The 20837-nt window shown below is 40.9% G+C and overlaps 1 protein-coding gene across 3 annotated transcripts; it reads left to right on the top strand.

Moving 5' to 3' along the window:
• Positions 1-5384: 5384 nt before the first annotated feature.
• Positions 5385-20295, top strand: LOC121689883 (high affinity cGMP-specific 3',5'-cyclic phosphodiesterase 9A). Of its 3 annotated transcripts, XM_042070116.1 has the most exons (15): positions 5385-5483; positions 7566-7729; positions 9904-10053; positions 11009-11060; positions 12616-12718; positions 13150-13292; positions 13701-13760; positions 15544-15721; positions 16257-16379; positions 16568-16660; positions 17036-17103; positions 17801-17903; positions 18355-18459; positions 18989-19135; positions 19551-20295. In XM_042070116.1, exons 2-15 carry the CDS (start codon positions 7618-7620, stop codon positions 19740-19742), a joined length of 1629 nt encoding a protein of 542 aa, XP_041926050.1. In that variant the 5' UTR covers positions 5385-5483; positions 7566-7617; the 3' UTR covers positions 19743-20295. The 3 variants fall into 3 exon arrangements, with proteins under 3 accessions (XP_041926050.1, XP_041926040.1, XP_041926058.1); XM_042070106.1 differs by lacking the exon at positions 5385-5483 and having other exon boundaries at positions 7563-7729; positions 9904-10065; XM_042070124.1 differs by lacking the exons at positions 5385-5483; positions 7566-7729; positions 9904-10053 and adding an exon at positions 10623-10703.
• Positions 20296-20837: the final 542 nt, after the last annotated feature.

The raw sequence follows: 20837 nt of genomic DNA on the forward strand, positions 1-20837 counted from the left end.
AGCATAGTTAGCATGCTAGCATGCCAGTTAGCATAGTAACTTTGTTAACATTATTATCTTTGTTAACATAGTTAGCATAACTGCTAGCAAACATTAGAGCCATTCCAACTGTCAGTTATCGTCAACTATCTACCTAAATAATTTAACCATTTAAACTATCCACCTATTTAACTGTTCAGTCATTCCAACTATATTAAACCTCATCTACTTAGCAACCAATATAGTTTGTTTTTACTCTGTATGATATTTTACATCATATTTTTGCATTTTCATGCACTGTATTTCCTTCAGGAAATGCTTTTCTAGTATTATTATTATTCTTCTAACGCTTTTTGTGCGTTTAATACAGCTTCAACCGTTTAACTTAGAAACTTAATTCAAACTGTGTTGCGTAGGTCTTACTTTGTAACTTTTATACTTTTTAAATTATTAATTAAAAACTACTAAAATGTCCCCATTGACTTAACATTAGATTATGACATCACAATAGAGCAACTAGAAATGCAATTCCAAGGAATTACCAGCGCATTATGTAAAATATTATGTATCATAGTTAAAATAGGTAATACAGAGATGGTTACTACGGTGATGCTAGGATAGACATGGTGGCTGCATAGCTTAATAAAAGTTGATAGTTTAAAAGTAGACTGTTTAAAAGCTGAATGTAGATAGTTTAAAAGTTGTTGATAGACAGCTAGTTTAATATAAAGTTTAAAAGTAGACCGTTTAAAAGTTGAAGGTAAATAGTTTAAAAGTTGTTGACAGACTGGAAGCTTAATGAATGTGTAGAGGTAGATATTTGACGATAATTTGACGAAAGTTGGAATGGCTCTATAGTTTGCTAGCAGTTATGCTAAGATTTTTAACTATGCTAACCATGCTACTTAGCTAATGTTTTATAGCAGTGCTAGCAATGCTAACATGCTAACCATGCTACTTAGCTAACTTAGCTAATGTTTTCTAACAGTTTAATGAATGTTGATATTCAAATAGTTTAATGGCTGTGTATAAGTAGATATTTGACGATAACTGAAAGTTGGAATGGCTCTAATGTTTGCTAGCAGTTATGCTAAGATTTTTAACTATGCTAACCATGCTACTTAGCTAATGTTTTATAGCAGTGCTAGCAATATAAACTATGCTAACCATGCTACTTAGCTAACTTAGCTAAAATGTTCTAGCAGTTTTGCTAAACATGCTAACTATGCTAGCAATGCTAACTATGTTAACCATGTGACTTAGCTAACCTAGCTTATCATTTTTAGTAGTTATGCTAACTATGCTAACTAGCATGCTAACATGCTAACTATACTAACCATGTGACTTAGCTAACCTAGCTAATCATTTTAGTAGTTATTCTAACTATGCTAACTAACATGCTAACAATGCTAACATGCTAACCATGTGATTTAGCTAACCTAGCTAATCATTTTTAGTAGTTATGCTAACTAGCATACTAACATGCTAACTATACTAACCATGTGACTTAGCTAACCTAGCTAATCATTTTAATAGTTATGCTAACTAGCATGCTAACATGCTAACTATGCTAACCATGTGATTTAGCTAACCTAGCTAATCATTTTTAATAGTTATGATAACTATGCTAACTAGCATGCTAACAATGCTACCATGTTAACTATGCTAACCATGTTACTTAGCTAACTTAGCTAATCATTTTTAGCAGTTTTGCTAAAAAATGCTAACAATGCTAACATGCTAACTATGCTAACTAGCTACAGTGGGTAGAAGTCATAGTTGATGACAAGTAACAGTTACAATGGCTGAACAGTTAAAAAGTTCAGTAGTTTAAAGGGTTAAATTGTTTAACAGTGAAATGTTGTAGTGAGGACTTTTATTTTGAAACAGTTTTTGGCAGAGGAAGCAGTTGAACAGGATTTGTAGTCTTAATAGGGCCAGTTTGTATGCTTAAAGCCGGAGACTGGCAGTTGATCCAGGTGGCCTGAACACCTGCCATAGGATTCTAATTGCTTAACGGCCTTATTATGATGTCACAATCGGCAATGTTAAGTCTATGGGGATTTTTAAAAAGTTTTTCTTTAATAGTTTAAAAAGTATAAAAGTTTCAAAGTTGAAAAGACATAGCAGCTTCGTCCGTTTGAATACCTACTGTAACTGGTGGGAAACTGGGAAACTTAATATCCTCATGTTGAAATAACTGGTGGGAAACTGGGAAACTTAATATCCTCATGTTGAAATCACTGGTGGGAAACTTATTATCCTCATGTTGAAATAACTGGTGGAAAACTGGGAAACTGCATATCCTCACGTGGAAATAACTGGTGGGAAACTGGGAAACTTAATATCCTCATGTGGAAATAACTGGTAGGAAACTGCATATCCTCACGTGGAAATAACTGGTGGGAAACTGGGAAACTTAATATCCTCATGTGGAAATAACTGGTAGGAAACTGCATATCGACATGTGGAAATAACTGGTGGGAATCTGGGAAAGTGCATATCCTCATGTGGAAATAACAGGCGGGAAACTGCATATCCTCACATGGAAATAACTGTTGGGAAACTAGGAAACTTAATATTCTCATGTGGAAATAACTGGTGGGAAACTGGGAAACTTAATATCCTCATGTGGAAATAACTGGTAGGAAACTGCATATCCTCACGTGGAAATAACTGGTGGGAAAATAGGAAACTTAATATTCTCATGTTGAAATAACTGGTGGGAAACTAGGAAACTTAATATCCTCATGTGGAAATAACTGGTAGAAAACTGCATATCCTCATGTGGAAATAACTGGTGGGAAACTGCATATCCTCATGTGGAAATAACTGGTGGGAAACTGGGAAAATGAATATCCTCACGTGGAAATAACTGGTGGGAAACTGGGAAACTTAATATCCTCATGTTGAAATAACTGGTGGGAAACTTAATATCCTCATGTTGAAATAACTGGTGGAAAACTGGGAAACTTAATATCCTCATTTGGAAATAACTGGTAGGAAACTGCATATCCCCATGTGGAAATAACTGGTGGGAAACTGGGAAACTGCATATCCTCACGTGGAAATACAGTAACTGGTGGGAAACTGGGAAACTTAATATCCTCATGTTGAAATAACTGGTGGGAAACTGGGAAACGTAATATCCTCACGTGGAAATACAGTAACTGGTGGGAAACTGCATATCCTCACGTAACTGGCGGTAAACTGCATATCCTCACATGGAAATAACTGGTGGGAAACTGGGAAACTGCATATCCTCACGTGGAAATAACTGGTGGGAAACTGGGAAACTTCATATCCTCATGTGGAAATAACTGGCGGGAAACTGCATATCATCACGTGGAAATAACTGGTAGGAAACTGCATATCCTCATGTGGAAATAACTGGTGGGAAACTGGGAAAATGAATATCCTCACGTGGAAATAACTGGTGGGAAACTGGGAAAATGAATATCCTTACGTGGAAATAACTGGTGGGAAACTGGGAAACTTAATATCCTCATATTGAAATAACTGGTGGGAAACTTAATATCCTCATGTTGAAATAACTGGTGGAAAACTGGGAAACTTAATATCCTCATTTGGAAATAACTGGTAGGAAACTGCATATCCTCATGTGGAAATAACTGGTGGGAAACTGGGAAACTGCATATCCTCACGTGGAAATACAGTAACTGGTGGGAAACTGGGAAACTTAATATCCTCATGTTGAAATAACTGGTGGGAAACTTAATATCCTCATGTTGAAATAACTGGTGGAAAACTGGGAAACTTAATATCCTCATTTGGAAATAACTGGTAGGAAACTGCATATCCTCATGTGGAAATAACTGGTGGGAAACTGGGAAACTGCATATCCTCACGTGGAAATACAGTAACTGGTGGGAAACTGGGAAACTTAATATCCTCATGTTGAAATAACTGGTGGGAAACTGGGAAACGTAATATCCTCACGTGGAAATAACTGGTGGGAAACTGGGAAACTTAATATCCTCATGTGGAAATAACTGGTAGGAAACTGCATATCCTCATGTGGAAATAACTGGCGGGAAACTGCATATCCTCACATGGAAATAACTGGTGGGAAACTAGGAAACTTAATATTCTCATGTTGAAATAACTGGTGGGAAACTGGGAAACTTAATATCCTCATGTGGAAATAACTGGTAGGAAACTGCATATCCTCATGTGGAAATAACTGGTGGGAAACTGGGAAACTTAATATCCTCATGTTGAAATAATTGGTGGGAAACTGGGAAACTGCATATCCTCACGTGGAAATAACTGGTGGGAAACTGGGAATCTTAATATCCTCATGTGGAAATAAATGGTAGGAAACTGCATATCCTCATGTGGAAATAACTGGTGGGAAACTGGGAAACTGTATATCCTCATGTGGAAATAACTGGTAGGAAACTGCATATCCTCACGTGGAAATAACTGGTGGGAAACTGGGAAACTTAATATCCTCATGTGGAAATAACTGGTAGGAAACTGCATATCCTCATGTGGAAATAACTGGTGGGAAACTGGGAAACTGTATATCCTCATGTGGAAATAACTGGTAGGAAACTGCATATCCTCACGTGGAAATAACTGGTGGGAAACTGGGAAACTTAATATCCTCATGTGGAAATAACTGGTAGGAAACTGCATATCCTCATGTGGAAATAACTGGTGGGAAACTGGGAAACTTAATATCCTTATGTTGAAATAACTGGTGGGAAACTGGGAAACTTAATATCCTCATGTGGAAATAACTGGTGGGAAACTGCATATCCTCACGTGGAAATAACTGGTGGGAAACTGGGAAACTGCATATCCTCACGTGGAAATACAGTAACTGGTGGGAAACTGGGAAACTTAATATCCTCATGTTGAAATAACTGGTGGGAAACTGGGAAACTTAACAGTATACAACACATTAATAGCCTAAACAAACTATGCAAGCCATTTGGAAATCTTGTTTTATTTAAACTACTCAATGCAATCTCAAATCCTCACCAGAAACACCAACAGTCAATATATTCATCCAAATCCTAGTTTCGTTTGTTTTATGGACTACTAAGTGGTCGTGGAAGAGATCGTTAAAACATTATTTGTCTTGTAAGCGGAACCAAAGTTTCACAGGCACCGTTGTGGTAGAACAAAGGACCTACAACCTCGTCCTTTCTTTTACTGTCTATGGTCCTTTCATTGGAGAGTCGCCTCGCGTTCAACGGAATCATTTACATAAAGATGGGCCTTGGCCAGCTTCTTTGTCGCGCTACATTATTTCAAATGCAGCGCTGCCTTCCCGGGATGCTTTGCGGGCGCGTTAAAGTCGCTTGACGTCACCCATAGGACTAGAGTGGAATGCGACACGACAAAAAGAAGTGTCACTTCATTTTGTCGTGTCGCATAGATGTCGCGCTGCCTCCCCACGGCGGCCGAAGCATCAGCCCGGATTCGAACCGGTGATGAATTCTTAATGTGCTACATGTAGCCTGTGGTTAGAGGTAGGATCCCTAAGTGTTTTTCTTACACTCTCTCTCTTAAACTCACTCACTCTCTCCCTTGCCTACACACTCTCTCAGGCTCCAATTACGTCATTAATTGCCGGGTGGGATGGGCACTGATTGAACCACGTAACACCTTGAGGCAGGCATTATATATAGGGAGGGAAAGTAATCTCGTCGCCATCTAGTGGTTGCGTTCCTAGAGTTTAGCGGAGTGGATGGGATTTGGATGGGATCTCGTTGCAACATTTTGTAGGACTTTGGTGACCCACCTCTCACACAAACAGTAAGGAATGTTGATTCTGTCTCCAGAATTGTGTAGTAGCCTACAGGCTACAATGAACTACCACACCAGTTTCCAGCCTTCTACCACTATTAGAACAGACGTTATGGGCTGCCAAAAATGGCAAAGGATGAAATGTGAAATTCCAATGTGTCAATTAGGGCCTTGGCACCCGAAATTCAAATGGACGCCACGGGCAAACCGTTTGAGATATTGACCTGAAACTTCAGATTCCCTCGTTTGGTAACATAAGGCACATTTTCACTGCTTTTCAGCTAAATCTGAGAGGTACCATGTACATGATACCCCTATATTGGCTGTTTTCACATGGAATGACCCATACGTATATGTCGGTATATTTATGTATATTTATGTGTATTTTTATATGGTATCACTATGAAGCCTGCTACCTATTTTCTAACTGAACTATCGAGTTATATGGCCTTTGTATCCTTGAGTCTGTGGAGACTGTTTGGTCATGTTTAATTGATGCATGTCATACTGTATGTAATGGGTCATATTTGTGATTGGGAGAATGATTGCAAACATTTTTGTGTTTTTGTTTCGGTTTGTTTTAGATCTATACAGCTACGCCATTTCGCTAGTTGCTGTTCTCTACACTGTGTTTGTATGTAGGCTATGTGTGTGCTGCTCATTGTTTAGGTACCTGTCCTTGTTTCTTGATTTCTTATGTTCCCTCTAGCCTGTGGGGGTAGTAGTTGTGGTGCATATAGATATTGTGGTGCATATAGATATTGGCTAGAGTGGCTTTTCCTTTATTTTTCTACTACTTTATTCCCCTCCCGTAACCATGGGTGCGGCCAGGATAGCGCATGAGTAGAAGACTTCATGGGACAGCGGGTTTCTTTCACTCGTTCCCACTTAAAGTTTGGAGTTTGCGGTGCTGTGTAGTGTGAATCTATAAACCACGTCAAGAGTTCCCCTTGCTCTGACACACTAATCTAGCTCAAGGGGCGGCGTAGTCAACTGTATCCTAGGGGGGGCGCCACATTCAGCACAGCGCCGTCTTCTCAACAGTGCCACGGAGGCGATGCTTAAATTAGTGCTCTGTATTGTATACATATTAGTGACCCTGGCTATTGTGTGTAGGTCAAAGGTCCTCCTTTTAGTAAAATTGATTTTTATTTCTGGCTGTTGCAAGTGATATCAATGATTAATATGAATGCCCTCAGTACACCACAAACAGAAAGCAAACAGTTACAAACAGTCACGCACTTGGCTTCATAAAAGAGTTGTGTGCCGGCCTGCACTCGCAATTGCGCTGACCACCAGACAGCGTAGTGCAATATGACGGGAGACCGCATGACAGCGGTAGCCACAGCATCAAGCCGGATTCGAACCAGCGATGCTACTGGCACAATTCTTCAAGTGCTCCGCACAGCGATGTCTTCATAGTGCTACGGGAGCACCGCCTAACGTTGTGCTCAGTGTTACATACATTATTAGAGTCTCATGACCTTGGCTATTGTGTATAGGTCAAAGTCCGCCAGATCTACCTATGCTGAACAAATATAAATGTTAAATACCACAATAAACACAATTAAATACAACATCATGTACAGCTTTCAGCAGAATTCAGATACAAAGAGATACATGGTGAAAACAAGCGATGAGCACAACTAATATGAGGAGAAGAGGTAAAGACAGAGAGAGAGGGAGAGAGAGAGAGAGAGAGAGAGGGAGGGAGGGAGGGAGAGGGTGGGAGAGTGAAAGAGAAAGAGGGTGGGAGTGAGGATGACGGAGAGGATGGGTTGAAGGAATAGCCCTCTGTCAAATAGATGCAGTCGGAGCAGCCTCCCACCAGAGAGCCAGTGACAGGGGGCGGAGGGGATGTCTGCAGCTGTACCGGAGGAGATGGCCACCAAAATCATCTACTTCACCATTAACGGCAGACCAGAGCAGGCAGAGTTCCCTCTCGACTGCCCCGCACAAGACGTCAAAGGTGGGTCTTAACCACAGGGTGGCTATATCTCTCTGCAGGTCACTACATTTTAAACATGCTTCCAGCATATACAAACTATGAACCTGTATACTATTTCATTATAATGAGGTTTCAACTTAATTAAGTTTGTTTGCACCCAATTCTTTTAATTTGTGTAAAATATCCTTTTTGTGTAAAATCATAAAACCCTTTTGATGTGTTGATGTTTTGTTCTGCAGTTCAGTTATGAAAAGATAAAAGGAAACAAAATGTCATAAGTGAGTTATAGTGTGATATTAACACTGTAGAGAGAGTATTTTTAATAATAAAATTAATAATTTACCTTTAACCAACATGGACATGAACACTACTGAAGTGCATGTCAAGTTTATAGCTTAAACATAAACCGATCCAGTTTTATTGGCTTGTCTACACACCCATGTTCTCTGTGAAAATCAGTTTGTGATGTGTAAAAAAAATCAACAGCCTCTCAACTTGGAGAGGACGAGAGGTGAAGCCCTTGAGCAAGCGCTCGAAACAGGCAAAAGGAGCACAAGGGTCTCTCTCCATCCACAGCTGCTGTTGAGATGAGGGAGAGAAAGAGAGAGATGAAACGAGCGGTAAAGAAAGAGAGGAAGAGAGAGACTCCATTCAGTCTTAGGCAACTGACTTTGTAATGGCAATAGCATGATACGGTGACACCTCACAAAGGGATGATGCTTGCCTCTGCCCCGTGACTCACTGGCCACCGCAGGGTTCCGCTGAGTGCCTCAAATTGGCCAGAGCACCATAAAGTACATTTCCCCATCAGATCTGTGAAGCATGACAGCGTCTGATTAGAGACTCTCCCAGTCCTCATCAGAGATGAGTGACATGCTTCTCTCAAAAAAAAACTCAGCCACACAAGTTAGACTTAGTTAGTATAACCACAGGGAAAAAGAAAACCTTTAACATTCTACTTAGAACGGTCCAGAACTTGTTTGTACTGTAGATTAGGTTAATGGCCATGCAGAGAAAACCCATTTCAGTCCTTGCTGAACTCTTGAATTGAGGGTTATTTACAAAGTTCACAGTATCGTGTTGATGTAATGATTGTGGCTTTTTATTATGTGTTAATTCTTACATCACTTCATGGAAGTATTTCATCTTGATCTGGCAATGAAAGGAAGTCTATGCTGGGAGAATGTTCCATTCTGAGGCTGCGTCTACTCTGATTGGCTAAGAGGGAGGCACAGGTGTAGTTGACAGGGCTCCTTGAGTGACAGCCTCTGCCTCACAGCAAACGTATGTTGCCTTTGCTATTTATGGCTTAGGGCCTCTATCTTCATGATTAGTCGTTTAGCTGCAATTTGCCAGAGAAGGTCAAACACAGGCTTGAGCAAAGAGGTTATTCCACACTGGCCATCTTCAGTATCTCCTCATTACATGAGCAAACTGCACTCAGTTTTTGGCTATAACACTAATGTTGGTTTATCTTTCAACCAGCAAACGGCACTCACCTTCTGCCCGTAACAGCAAATGTTGGGTTAGGCTGATATGTGTTTTAGCGTCTGTATAGGTACTGCTTTATGGAGGAGAAAGTGCTCTCTACGTTCTCTATGTGGAAATCTTTTGTATCCTGGGAACAAAAAAAGGAAAACAAAATTAGATACCCTATATGCCTTACTACCTTTTATATTTTTCGCGTAGAACATCTTCTTTTAGAACCTTTCTGTTTTCAATGTTATGCGCATGAGAAAAAAACATCACATCTTGTTGATTTGTGAGGCTCCATTTTCCAAAGTGCGTATGAGAAGTGTGCAAACAGTGACAACCCAATTAGAGGCTATACGACCTCTGGGCGATGGTTGTTTGTTCTAGAGCACAAGGTGCTGCACTCGAGCACTGTTTGCGCCAAAGAAAATAATTAGGTGTATGATTATAAAATCTTCCCCCGGGCGAATATGATATGCAGAGGTGTCATGAAGTGGTCTTTTGAACTGAATGGTTCTGAACTGAATGCTTTTGAACTGAATCTGGTTCATTGTGCAGCCTATTGAAATAATGAGTAGGCCTGCTTGTTGCATGGCTTGCTGATATTTGTTAGTTGTTAGATTAGGTGTTACCTAATTTGTAATTACCTATTGATAATCTTTGTGTGTGTGTGTGTGTGTGTACATCTGTGCCTCTACTCATAAATCTCATGGCTCCCACAGACCTGTTCCGCTCTGCTGCAGAGGCTGGCCCCCACGACATCCTGAAGCTCTACAACCCCAAGGGCAACATCATCAACATCTCCCCCCAGCTAGCCCCCAACACACCCCAGTCCTCCTACAAATTGGAGGTGGTGGCCGCCGACTGCAACAGTGAGCCGTTAGGTATTTTCTGCCTCGAAGCCAGGGCCAGGCAGCCATAATACTGATCACTGATACAAACGTACAACAATAACAACAACTTGTATGCATATAGTGCTTTATTTAATAAACACCAAGGAATTATACTGCAACAAGGGTACAAGCAGTAATAAACACACAGAGGTGTTTGATGTATTTCATTGTTCTACTTATATTACTTACAAGATACTGTTTATATTTTGACACAAACTCTGCAAAGACAATATAAAGATGTTATTGGAGGGGAATTTCCCCTGGTTTAATGATACATATCGTAAACGTACCAATTACCAACCATTTTGTTTGAAAATTCTAAAACAACAATGTTTTTTACGTAATACTTCAAAATAACATTTGATAAATTAACCTTACATTTTTCAGTAGCCATAGGTGTGTAGATTTGAACAAAATCTAGTTTGGTTCGGGGCTTTTACTACCTGAAATATCCAATTTTGTCTACCACACTCAGAGTTTAGTGCTGGGCTGGTGGGTGCTTGTTATTCCCAACCTTTCTTACGGCACATCAACGGTTAGCCCAAGAATTCTCGTCGCAAATCAAAATTCCACTGGAGCTCCAATAAAGCGGACTTGCCTTACAACACTTTACAGCTCTTCAAGTCACGGTAAAATGTAATTTTTGGTACATAGCTAATCTAGATACACTTATGGTCTGGTTGCTTGCGTTTCTTTAGGAATCCGCCGTCTTGGTTTGTATAGAAATGAATATTAAGTGACACATACATGTAAAAGGTTGGAAATACAGGACGGTTGGTAATAGCTGACGTTACGATACAATGTTGAACTAAAATGTGTACACATACACAGTCTGCAGTCTTGTGTCATGATGTCATAGGAGGATACAATGTGTGAGTATACTTTTTAAAGAGGAATGACGTTTTGTTTTTGCTTGTTTATCACTATGTTTTAGGTACAGAACTTGCAGTGGCACTCGGATTTGATCTGTCATCCATGGAGAAAAGGTACAGTCAGCTTTGCACTTCACTTTCAAGAGTAGTGTAAATGACATACATTGACATTTACATTTATTCATTTAGCAGACACGCTTTTTTCCAAAGTGACCTAGTCAATTATATTAAAAGGGCATTGTTACGTTGGAGCGAATTGGGGTTAAGTGCCTTGCTCAAGGGCTCAATGGTGGAAGCCGGGAATTGAACCCACAACTTTTCTGGCTACTGCATGCTAGCTATCCTTAACCACTACACTACCACGACCTCATACACATTTCACTATGTCCCTAGGCCTTTTTGTCACAAAAGGACTAGTATCTGAGTTGAGGTGCTGATGTTTCACTTGCTAAACGTATTGATGTGTGCTGTTTTGGTTCCTTTGTTGAGCTTTCAGACATGGCTTTGCTTACAGCCTGCATCACTGCGCCATAAGCACTTGCTAAAGAAGCCGACTTGTTGCTCACGAAGGCTGCTTTGTTGGTGACATGGTTTTCGGGGCTTTGCTTCTTGGGTTGGGCATTCAGGTCACCGGTTACAGACAGCAAATGTTATTTTGTGAAAGAGGACCTTTATGAATCCCAGGAACACCATGTGACGCATTATCAACCATTATGTGCATTGCTGTTGTATCCGGCATCATGCTGTGTAATGTTAGGCTTGGTTGTTGATTGGCCGATAGCACAAATAATTGAACAACTTTCCCGTGTATATCTGACATTACAGTTTTTCTCAGTCGCTTTGGTGCTTTTCTCACATCACTATTAACATTTGCAGAACAGTTAGTGCATTTCTCAAAACAATTAGTGCAAACTGCCAAACCTAGTGGATAACCTGCAAAAGCACGCTCAAAATGGATAGTCTATTCCTCAAAAGCAAGTATTTATGTCAATGAAACTGCCAGTGACTTCAAAATGAGAAGTCTTGACACCATCGTTTATGAACAAGATATTCAAATGGCTTTGTCATGTTTTCATTATGGCAGTTTTTTCTCTCAGTGTTTTTCCATGCAAAAAAAGGTCAGAACTCGGCGACACAACCTGAACATGCTCAAGACAGCACTATACACTACTTGTACAGCCATTTGAAAACTACAGTAAAGTTAGAAATTGCTGTAGTTAGAAGAGTAAGTGAGTACAAGACACTGAATATGTACGTTTCACATTTTTACTGTATGCTCTTTGCAATTCTACAGTATTGTGACATAATTTGATAACTAGTTCACTAATTTTGTATGTAATGACTCAAACAATGAAATGAAGACAATTAGTTTTATTGGGAACGACTATTCAGCATCCATATGTATAGTTCATTAGTTCATTAGTATAGTTCATTTTGACTGACATGACAAAGCAACTGCTACATGTCCAAAAGCATTTGCAATTTGTTCAGAGGAAGGAGAAATTTCTACTATGATGTGCACAAATGACTAAATGTTGTGGAGATTGAACTAATAGTTATGAGAATTTTCATTCTGATCTGAGAAAAGCACCAAAGCGACTGAGATTTAGGTTTAGTTAGGTAACGCTGGTTTAGGTAACGCTGACAGTATCTCCTGTGGTCTATGCAGGTTACAGAGTCTGGAGAAGAAGATCTTAATAGAGGCAGGGGAGACTCCAGCTATCGTGTACGAGATGAAGAGACAGGTGGAGTCCTTCAGGGAAAAACTCGAGGTGAAACATAACTGCAAAAACTGAATATGTCTAATAAAATGATGGTTATAATAATCAATACTAATAATTGGTATCTAATTCTAAATTAACATTTATTTTCCATGAAATAGTCAAATTTGTCATTTTCAACATTTTATTGTTGTCTGTGTCCTTTTTGCAACTAAATATGAGTTTAAGAGAGTTGCAGATTATTACATTATGTTTTTATTCACATTTTACACAACGTCCCTGTTTTCTGTTTTAGGGTTGTAATCAATACAGTAAGATATTTTAAATAAGGGTAAGAGAAGTACAGAAATGTCTCAGTGTTGACTAAGAATCAAAACAAAAACAACAATGCACTGACTGTAATGATAACAAACTGATGATGATGATGATGATGATGTCACCTTCTCCAGCAATATTGATGGATGATATTTGGTTCCCTGCAGAGCGTTGAGCACCTGAGTTGGCTAGGCCTGTTTAAAGAGCTTTCTAATGCGACCCACAAGCCGTCTCCATTCTACCACAAGAGAACCCTTCGCAAGACCCGAGAGGAGTGTGAGCACGTCAGGGACAAGTTCCTCCAAATGAGGTCAGAATGGGCCGTAGTTACTGAATAAAGTATTTATTTCCACCAGAATAAATCACATATTCAGTAAGAATAAAAAATTGTTGAATACATGTGGGGGTGGGAGCACAGTGGCTAAGCAGCTGGGCTAGATAGATAGATATATACTGTAGATAGATAGATATATAGATAGATAGATAGATAGATAGATAGATAGATAGATAGGGGAAATTCAAAGACTAGCATGTAGTAGCTAGAAAAGTTGTGGGTTCATTTTTTTAAACCCGGCTTCCACCACTGGGCCCTTGAGCAAGGCACTTAACCCCAAGTTGCTCCGGGGACAATGGCCCTTAAAAAAAGCATTTGCCAAATGAATAAATGTGAATGAATAAAGGTCTAATAAATGTGTAATTACACTTACTTTCCCAATAGTTCATTAGAAGTCTCTGATGAGGTGAGGCAGTATCTGAAGACTCCCACCTTTGATAATTGGTGAGTGCTTTGTGTGACAGTGCACAGTGCCCACTGCATCATTGCATGATATCATTTCTATAAAAGTTTTAAATCCTGATTGAAATTGATTTAGGCTATGCTACATTTTCTGGAGGTGTGGTATACATTTAGTCAATGCTTATATAAGCAGTATATCACACCAGATGATCACCAATAACTGAGTGGATCAGTCTCATTAGGAAGCTATCCACAAAAATACAATATTATTAATTTTACTGAACGATTTATATTTTTAGCATTATGGAACGTTAGATAGTAATATTGTTTAAATTAAAATATGGTTGTTGCAACCAATCAAGGAATTACATTTTCTAAGCCAAGCTCTGCTCTTGTAATATAATATGCTGTAATTATAGTAGTTGAACAGACTGTATGTTTGGCAACACTATTAAGCTGTTTATCAGACGTGTTTGGTTGATGTATCTGTGCATAATAGCACCCGAAGGAAAGGAAACCACACCTGTTGCACTTCAGCCACCATCTCATTGCATCACCCATGGAAGATGCTGGCAGTAATGCTGTCCCTTTCATCCCCACTCATATCAATATGAATGGGCTGTGAGAGCCCTGTGAGAGCCTGGCCCCGAGCCCTGGAGCCGGCAGCCCAAAGCAGCGCTCCTGAAAAGCACCTTCATTAAAACCTGCTCCTTGTAGGTCGCATTAATGCGTTGTGCGCTCTGCCCAGCCCGTCTGTTTAACACGGGCCCTTTCACATGGACACAACAGGAGAAGGCCCCTCCTGCAGTCTGAATGGACGAGGGTTTATGATCTCTTTTATGATGTCTGTGTGTGTTTGCCGCCATACAAGATCTCTACAAGGACACACAGAATGAATTATCAAACATCACAGATGGTTTCTGAGGAAATATCACAGACTGAGATTTGATGAGATCTAGTGATGTGTTACCATTTTTTTTAAAATTATGATTTTAATTTGAAAAGAGAATCAAAGCCTTTAGCAATGAAGAAATCTCTTTGATATTAATATTTGGAAATTAGGTTGTTAGCTTGCAAAAGATATGATGAGTGGTTCACTTGATTTATGATAACAAATTACAAATTACATCTGTGTCTGGTATAGCCAGGTGCTAATAGGTCAGGTGACTCTGGGAGCACATATGTGTATGTGAGTGTGTCATTTGTGCACATCATAGTAGAAATTTCTCCTTCCTCTGAACAAATTGCAAATGCTTTTGGACATGTAGCAGTTGCTTTGTCATGTCAGTCAAAATGAACTATACTAATGAACTAAACTAATACAAAAATGTGTGTGTACGTACGCACATGTGTGTATGTGAGTGTGTGTTTGTGTATGTGAGCATATGTTTGTGTATGTGTGTACGTGTGTGTGTGTGTGTGTGTGTACATGTACATGTGTGTGTGTGTGTGTACATGTATGTGTGTGTGTGTGTGTGTATGTGCATGCGTGTGTCTGTATGTGTCTGTGTGTGTATGTGTGCATGCATGCATGTGCATGTGTGTCTGTGTGTGTATGTGTGCATGCATGCATGTGTATGTGCATGCGTGTGTGTGTGTGTGTGTGTGTGTGTGTGTGTGTGTGTGTGTGCATGCATGTGTATATGTATGTGCATGTGTGTGTGTGTGTGTATGCATGTGCGTGTGTGTGTGTGTGTGTGTGCACGCATGCATATGTATGTGTATGTGCATGCGTCTGCGTGTGTGTGCATGCATGTGTATGTATATGTGTGTGTGTGTGTGTGTGTGTGTGTGTGTGTGTGTGTGTGTACGTGTACGTGTGCAGGCAGTGGGAGGATGCAGAGATCATGGTGCTGCTGCAGGTGATGTACGTGGACTTGGACTTCATCTCCACCTTCAACATCGAGCTGGAGGTGCTGCAGCAGTTCCTCTACGAGGTCTACCGGCGCTACAACAACATCCCCTTCCACAACTTCAAACACTGCTTCTGCGTCACACAGATGGTGAGCACCAGAGGGGATTAGAGGGAGAGAGGGAGGGAAGAAGAAGGGAGGGAGAGAGAGAGAGAGAGAGAAGGAAGAGGAAGGGAGGGAAAGAGAGAGAGAAAGAGAGAAAGGAAGACAGGCCATCAAAGAGGGATGGAGGGGGGGCACAGGCAGTAAGGAAAAGGGAGAGGAAACTAAAGAAAGCTGAAAAAGAAGGAAGGGGGAAAGACATAGTCTGCTCAGTACAGATATCTGAGCCATCACTGACCCATTACCGTATTTCCCCTCTCGTATGAGTCTGTCTGGGAGAGGACTGAGGAAGGACACACGGGTACCTGTGGACTCTGCCGAGTGTATTATGATTATAGACACAGATGGCTGTTATTGAGAAATTACACGTCCTATTATTTTCTTTTGTGTCTGAATGCTTCGAGGTTTCTTGAGGGTGTCTTGTCTGTGTCCTCTGAGTAGAAAGTTCTTGTTAGAATCACCTCAGTTGTTATTGTAGACATCAGACAGACTTAAATGGCGTCGGCCCTTTTTCTGTCTGCAGATGTATGGACTGATATGGTTGACAGACCTTAGGAGTACGATGGACAGCATTGACCTCCTGACCTTACTGACCTCGGCTGTCTGTCACGACCTTGACCACACTGGGTACAACAACGCCTACCAGGTGACTGTTCTCTCAAATGGCATGGCATGCTTACCAGCACACACACTGTTCCCAGCAGTCAACATTCTGAACAACATGCCTCAATAACACACGATATGGACATTATCATATTTTTTCTGTACTTCTTACTCAAAATAATATAGAAACATGACATAGCGGACACATTCTTTTCTCATTATTCTGCCCAGATTAACGCGCGTACAGAACTCGCTCTGCGTTATAATGACATATCGCCTCTGGAGAACCACCACTGTGCCGTTGCCTTTGAGATCCTGGAAAAGGTAAACCCATATTCACCAGGGACGTCATTAGGCAGTGCTATTATTAGTGACTTAATAATTCATCCTAACCAGTTTTTTGTCTTGTGTGATTTGGTTGTATTCAGGCTCACCTGCACTGATGAATTCATTTCTGCATAGCTTGAATAAATCTCTTTATGCATAAATCATCTTTACTCCAAATACACAGTGCATAATGATTTGCTTTTGCTAGCACAAAGTCTAAAGTGCTTTAGTTTAAGAATTGTCAACATTATGATGTTAAAGTGGTAATATTTTAGGAGAGAGTCATCTGGCTTTGCCTGTTCTGCAATTACAATAATCAATGACCTTATTGGAAAGAAACTGGTTCCTTCATCTGTCTTTTCTGTGCTTCAGAATGAAAGCAACATCTTCCGAAACCTGTCAACAGATCAGTACAAAAGAATACGAGAAGGAATCATCAGGTATGGAGTACTGATCTCAACCAAGCACTTCTTAAACTTTCCCACTTTTTAAATTTCATTTAAGTGCAGGTTGAAAAGAGAAGCCATGGTATAACAGTTCACCCCCATCCTCTCCAATTTTATTATGGCAAGTAACTATGAAATAGAGTCTGAATGTACGGTATATATTGCCGTTTATATTGAAACTAATTGAAACTTAGTCCAGCTCACACGTTCACACATTACCTCTCCTGTCCCTAATGCTGCACACATATTCACATTACCTCTCCTGTCCCTAATCCTGCACACATATTCACATTACCTCTTCTGTCCCTAATCCTGCACACATCTTCAGATTACCTCTCCTGTCCCTAGTCCTGCACACGTTGACACCACCTCTTTTGTCCCTAATCCTGCACACATATTCACACCACCTCTCCTGTCCCTAGTCCTGCACACATATTCACACCACCTCTCCATCCCAAATCCTGCACACGTTGACACCACCTCTCCTGTCCCTAGTCCTGCACACGTTGACACCACCTCTCCTGTCCCTAATCCTGCACACATATTCACACCACCTCTCCATCCCTAATCCTGCACACGTTGACACCACCTCTCCTGTCCCTAATCCTGTCCCTAGTCCTGCACACGTTGACACCACCTCTCCTGTCTCTAGTCCTGCACACGTTGACACCACCTCTTCTGTCCCTGCTAGGTGCATCCTGGCCACAGACATGACCAGACACAATGAGATCCTGAACAAGTTCAAGTCCCTCCTGACTGTGTTTGACTTCAGCAGCAAGGACCACAGAGACGTGGTAACTTGAACTTAGTCCACGAATTAGTGATTTTATGACCTGTATATATATATATATATACAAATTACACTCAAAACCATTTACTTGAGTTATGCAACTGCAGATAGTATACAAGTTGCATGATGGGCTAGTATGGGAATAGTGCTGCGCTGTGGGTTGGGTCTGTGAAATAGATGCTCAAGCACTGTGCCACACACACATAGATCACAGATAAAGTTCCCAAACAGCTTCTGGCTAAAGTGTTGGAGACAGACGGAGTCTGCAAAGAAAACAACAACTGCTGTCGCTGCACATAAGTGCATTTCGGGGACCCAGCTGATTGCCAATGGGGCCTTCCAGGCTGTGATGTGATTTCAGCCGATGGGCCTGGCGTTGCGTTGCCATGCCTACAGTGTGCACGGGCAGCTGATTGCTCTTGGTGACTAACGCTGGCCTTTCCCTGCTGCCACAGCTGATGATGATCCTGATCAAGGTGAGTGACATCTCCAACGAGGCCAGGCCCATGGACGTGGCAGAACCCTGGCTGGACTGCCTGCTGCAGGAGTTCTTTAATCAGGTGACGTACACATACACACACGCGCACACACACACACACACACACTGAAAAGTATGCCTATAATGATTATATTCTTTACAGTTGTCTTGTCATTTTATATGCGAGCACAGGAACTTTAAGATCTCCTAATGTGTGTCTATACCTTCTTGAGAAAAGGTGTCCAGCGGTGTCCATACTTTAGAAATCAATAAGCTTTTAACCCATAACCTTCCAAGTTGTGCTTTGATGGTCATATGGAAGATGCTAAACACACAACCCTGGCCTATTTCACTGCACAAACTTCTACTAAATGCATAATTAGATTTGCATTGTATTACATTTATTTATATAGCAGTCACTTCATTCCAAAGGAATAACATTCAAGCTACAGTGCAGAGGAGACCTGCATTTGCCAGAGCATGAGATGCCGTTGTTATGTACTAGTGAGTGTAGTAGAAGAGGAAGGAGCTAGAGGTGGGAAGAAAGGACAGTGTATGGTAAGTGCATCACCGCCATCATGTTTGACCACTACTATACCATCTTACTGTAGAGTGACATGGAGAAACTTGAGGGCCTGCCTGTTTCTCCGTTCATGGACCGAGACAAAGTGACCAAGCCCTCATCCCAGACTGGCTTCATCCGGTTTGTCCTGCTGCCACTCTTCATGGAGCTGGCCAACCTCTTCCCATGCCTGGAGGTGAGAGACTGAGTGCATACACACACATACACATGCACACACACACACATGCACACACACACACATGCACGCACACACATGCACACACACACACATGCATACACACACACACACACACACACTGTTCTACACTCTTCTCTTAGAGGTGCATCCGTATACGGCCCCTCTGAGCGCAGTCAGGCACTTTGAAGCCGATCGTAAACTCTCAGAACGCACTGTGGGCACGTTGGCTGATGACACAGAGCGGGCGATTTTCAGGGTGCTAGAATAAATTTATGAGTGCACCGTGACCCGGTCACTTAGATTTTATTACAATCACTTATATTGTTACATTACAATAACATTACATAACTTTGTGAGCGCTTTTGATAATGGTGCCTGCTAAAAATAATAAAATCCCTATTGCTTGCTGTAGCTCCATATCATCGACCCTGTGCGGAAGGCCTTGAACTATTACACAGAAATGGAGAAAGCCCTGGAGAGGGAGAAACTGAACCGGGCCCAGAGCGACAAGACAGGGAAGTCCAAAGAGGCCTCGGCCTCCGGATCAAAGGAACCAGACCCACCGGATGAGGCTGAGTCCAGCCTGAAACCCACCGCAGTGTGACCTGAACACCAGTAGGGGGCTCTCCTCTCCACTCACAGAGATACCAGGCTGTTCACAGACATGTATAGAGTATACTATCTGAAATAATCAGTGCAATAAATTGATAATGGTTTGTTTCACAAGACAGGGAGGAAACAAAACAATGAACAAGGATATGGTGCCTAGCCTGACACAGATTTATTCTACATTTCTAGTTATTTGCTTGTCATATTCTTCATATACTGTATACTATTCCCTTTTATCCACATTCAGACACACAACACACTACAGAAACATACAGTTTAATGCATGATGTTAGGATTCCTACAGCCATGGGCCTGCCCTGAGCTGTAGCCAGTACAGCAGAGAAATATTATTGCAACTGCAACATCTACTTAGTCAGCAACTCTGAGCTACTAAACAAACAAACATACAAATGTATTGTAATTAGGATTAATTACCACCACTAATGAATATGAATACATGAGATTTTTAAAAAGACTGTTACTTGCATGCTGTGTTCTATCATGCTCTTTACCCTGTTGGCTATACTGTGTTTGGTTCAATAAAGTACTGAAATGGCTAGTCATTCTGTATGTCTGTGTAATGAAAAAAATTGGTTGCAAGACTTGCAATCAGCAGACTGATTATGGGCAATGACCAACGGTGGACGATGGGCACCACCTTGTGTGTAGAAGTGGACTGGAAACCTTATTTGTCTGTGTGTCAAATCAAGTGAATTCAAATGTACTTGGGTTGCAGCCAGAGCACGAGCAGACCAGCATAAATACACATTAAAGACGAATACAGGACAGGCCACAGGGACAGAAACACATAGCACAGGATCACTATGTGAGGACTGAGGAGACAACTATAAGTTTAAGTCCAGTGTTTGAAATACAGTGCATGAGTGGTAGGGCCTATCAGTGTTAATTCAGCAATTGCAGAGCAGACACAGACAACGTTTGAATCTTGTAGGTATAAAAATGTCTGTAAACCTTTTGGAACAGACAATAAAGTATATCTAATCTAATCTATAGGAACTTTGTATCTTCTACCTGAAGGCAGAAGCACAAACTATGGAGTAGGTGGTCTATACAGAGCAATATAGCTCGA

The sequence above is a fragment of the Alosa sapidissima genome, chromosome 2 (assembly GCF_018492685.1).
Source record: "Alosa sapidissima isolate fAloSap1 chromosome 2, fAloSap1.pri, whole genome shotgun sequence".
Taxonomy (NCBI): domain Eukaryota; kingdom Metazoa; phylum Chordata; class Actinopteri; order Clupeiformes; family Clupeidae; genus Alosa; species Alosa sapidissima.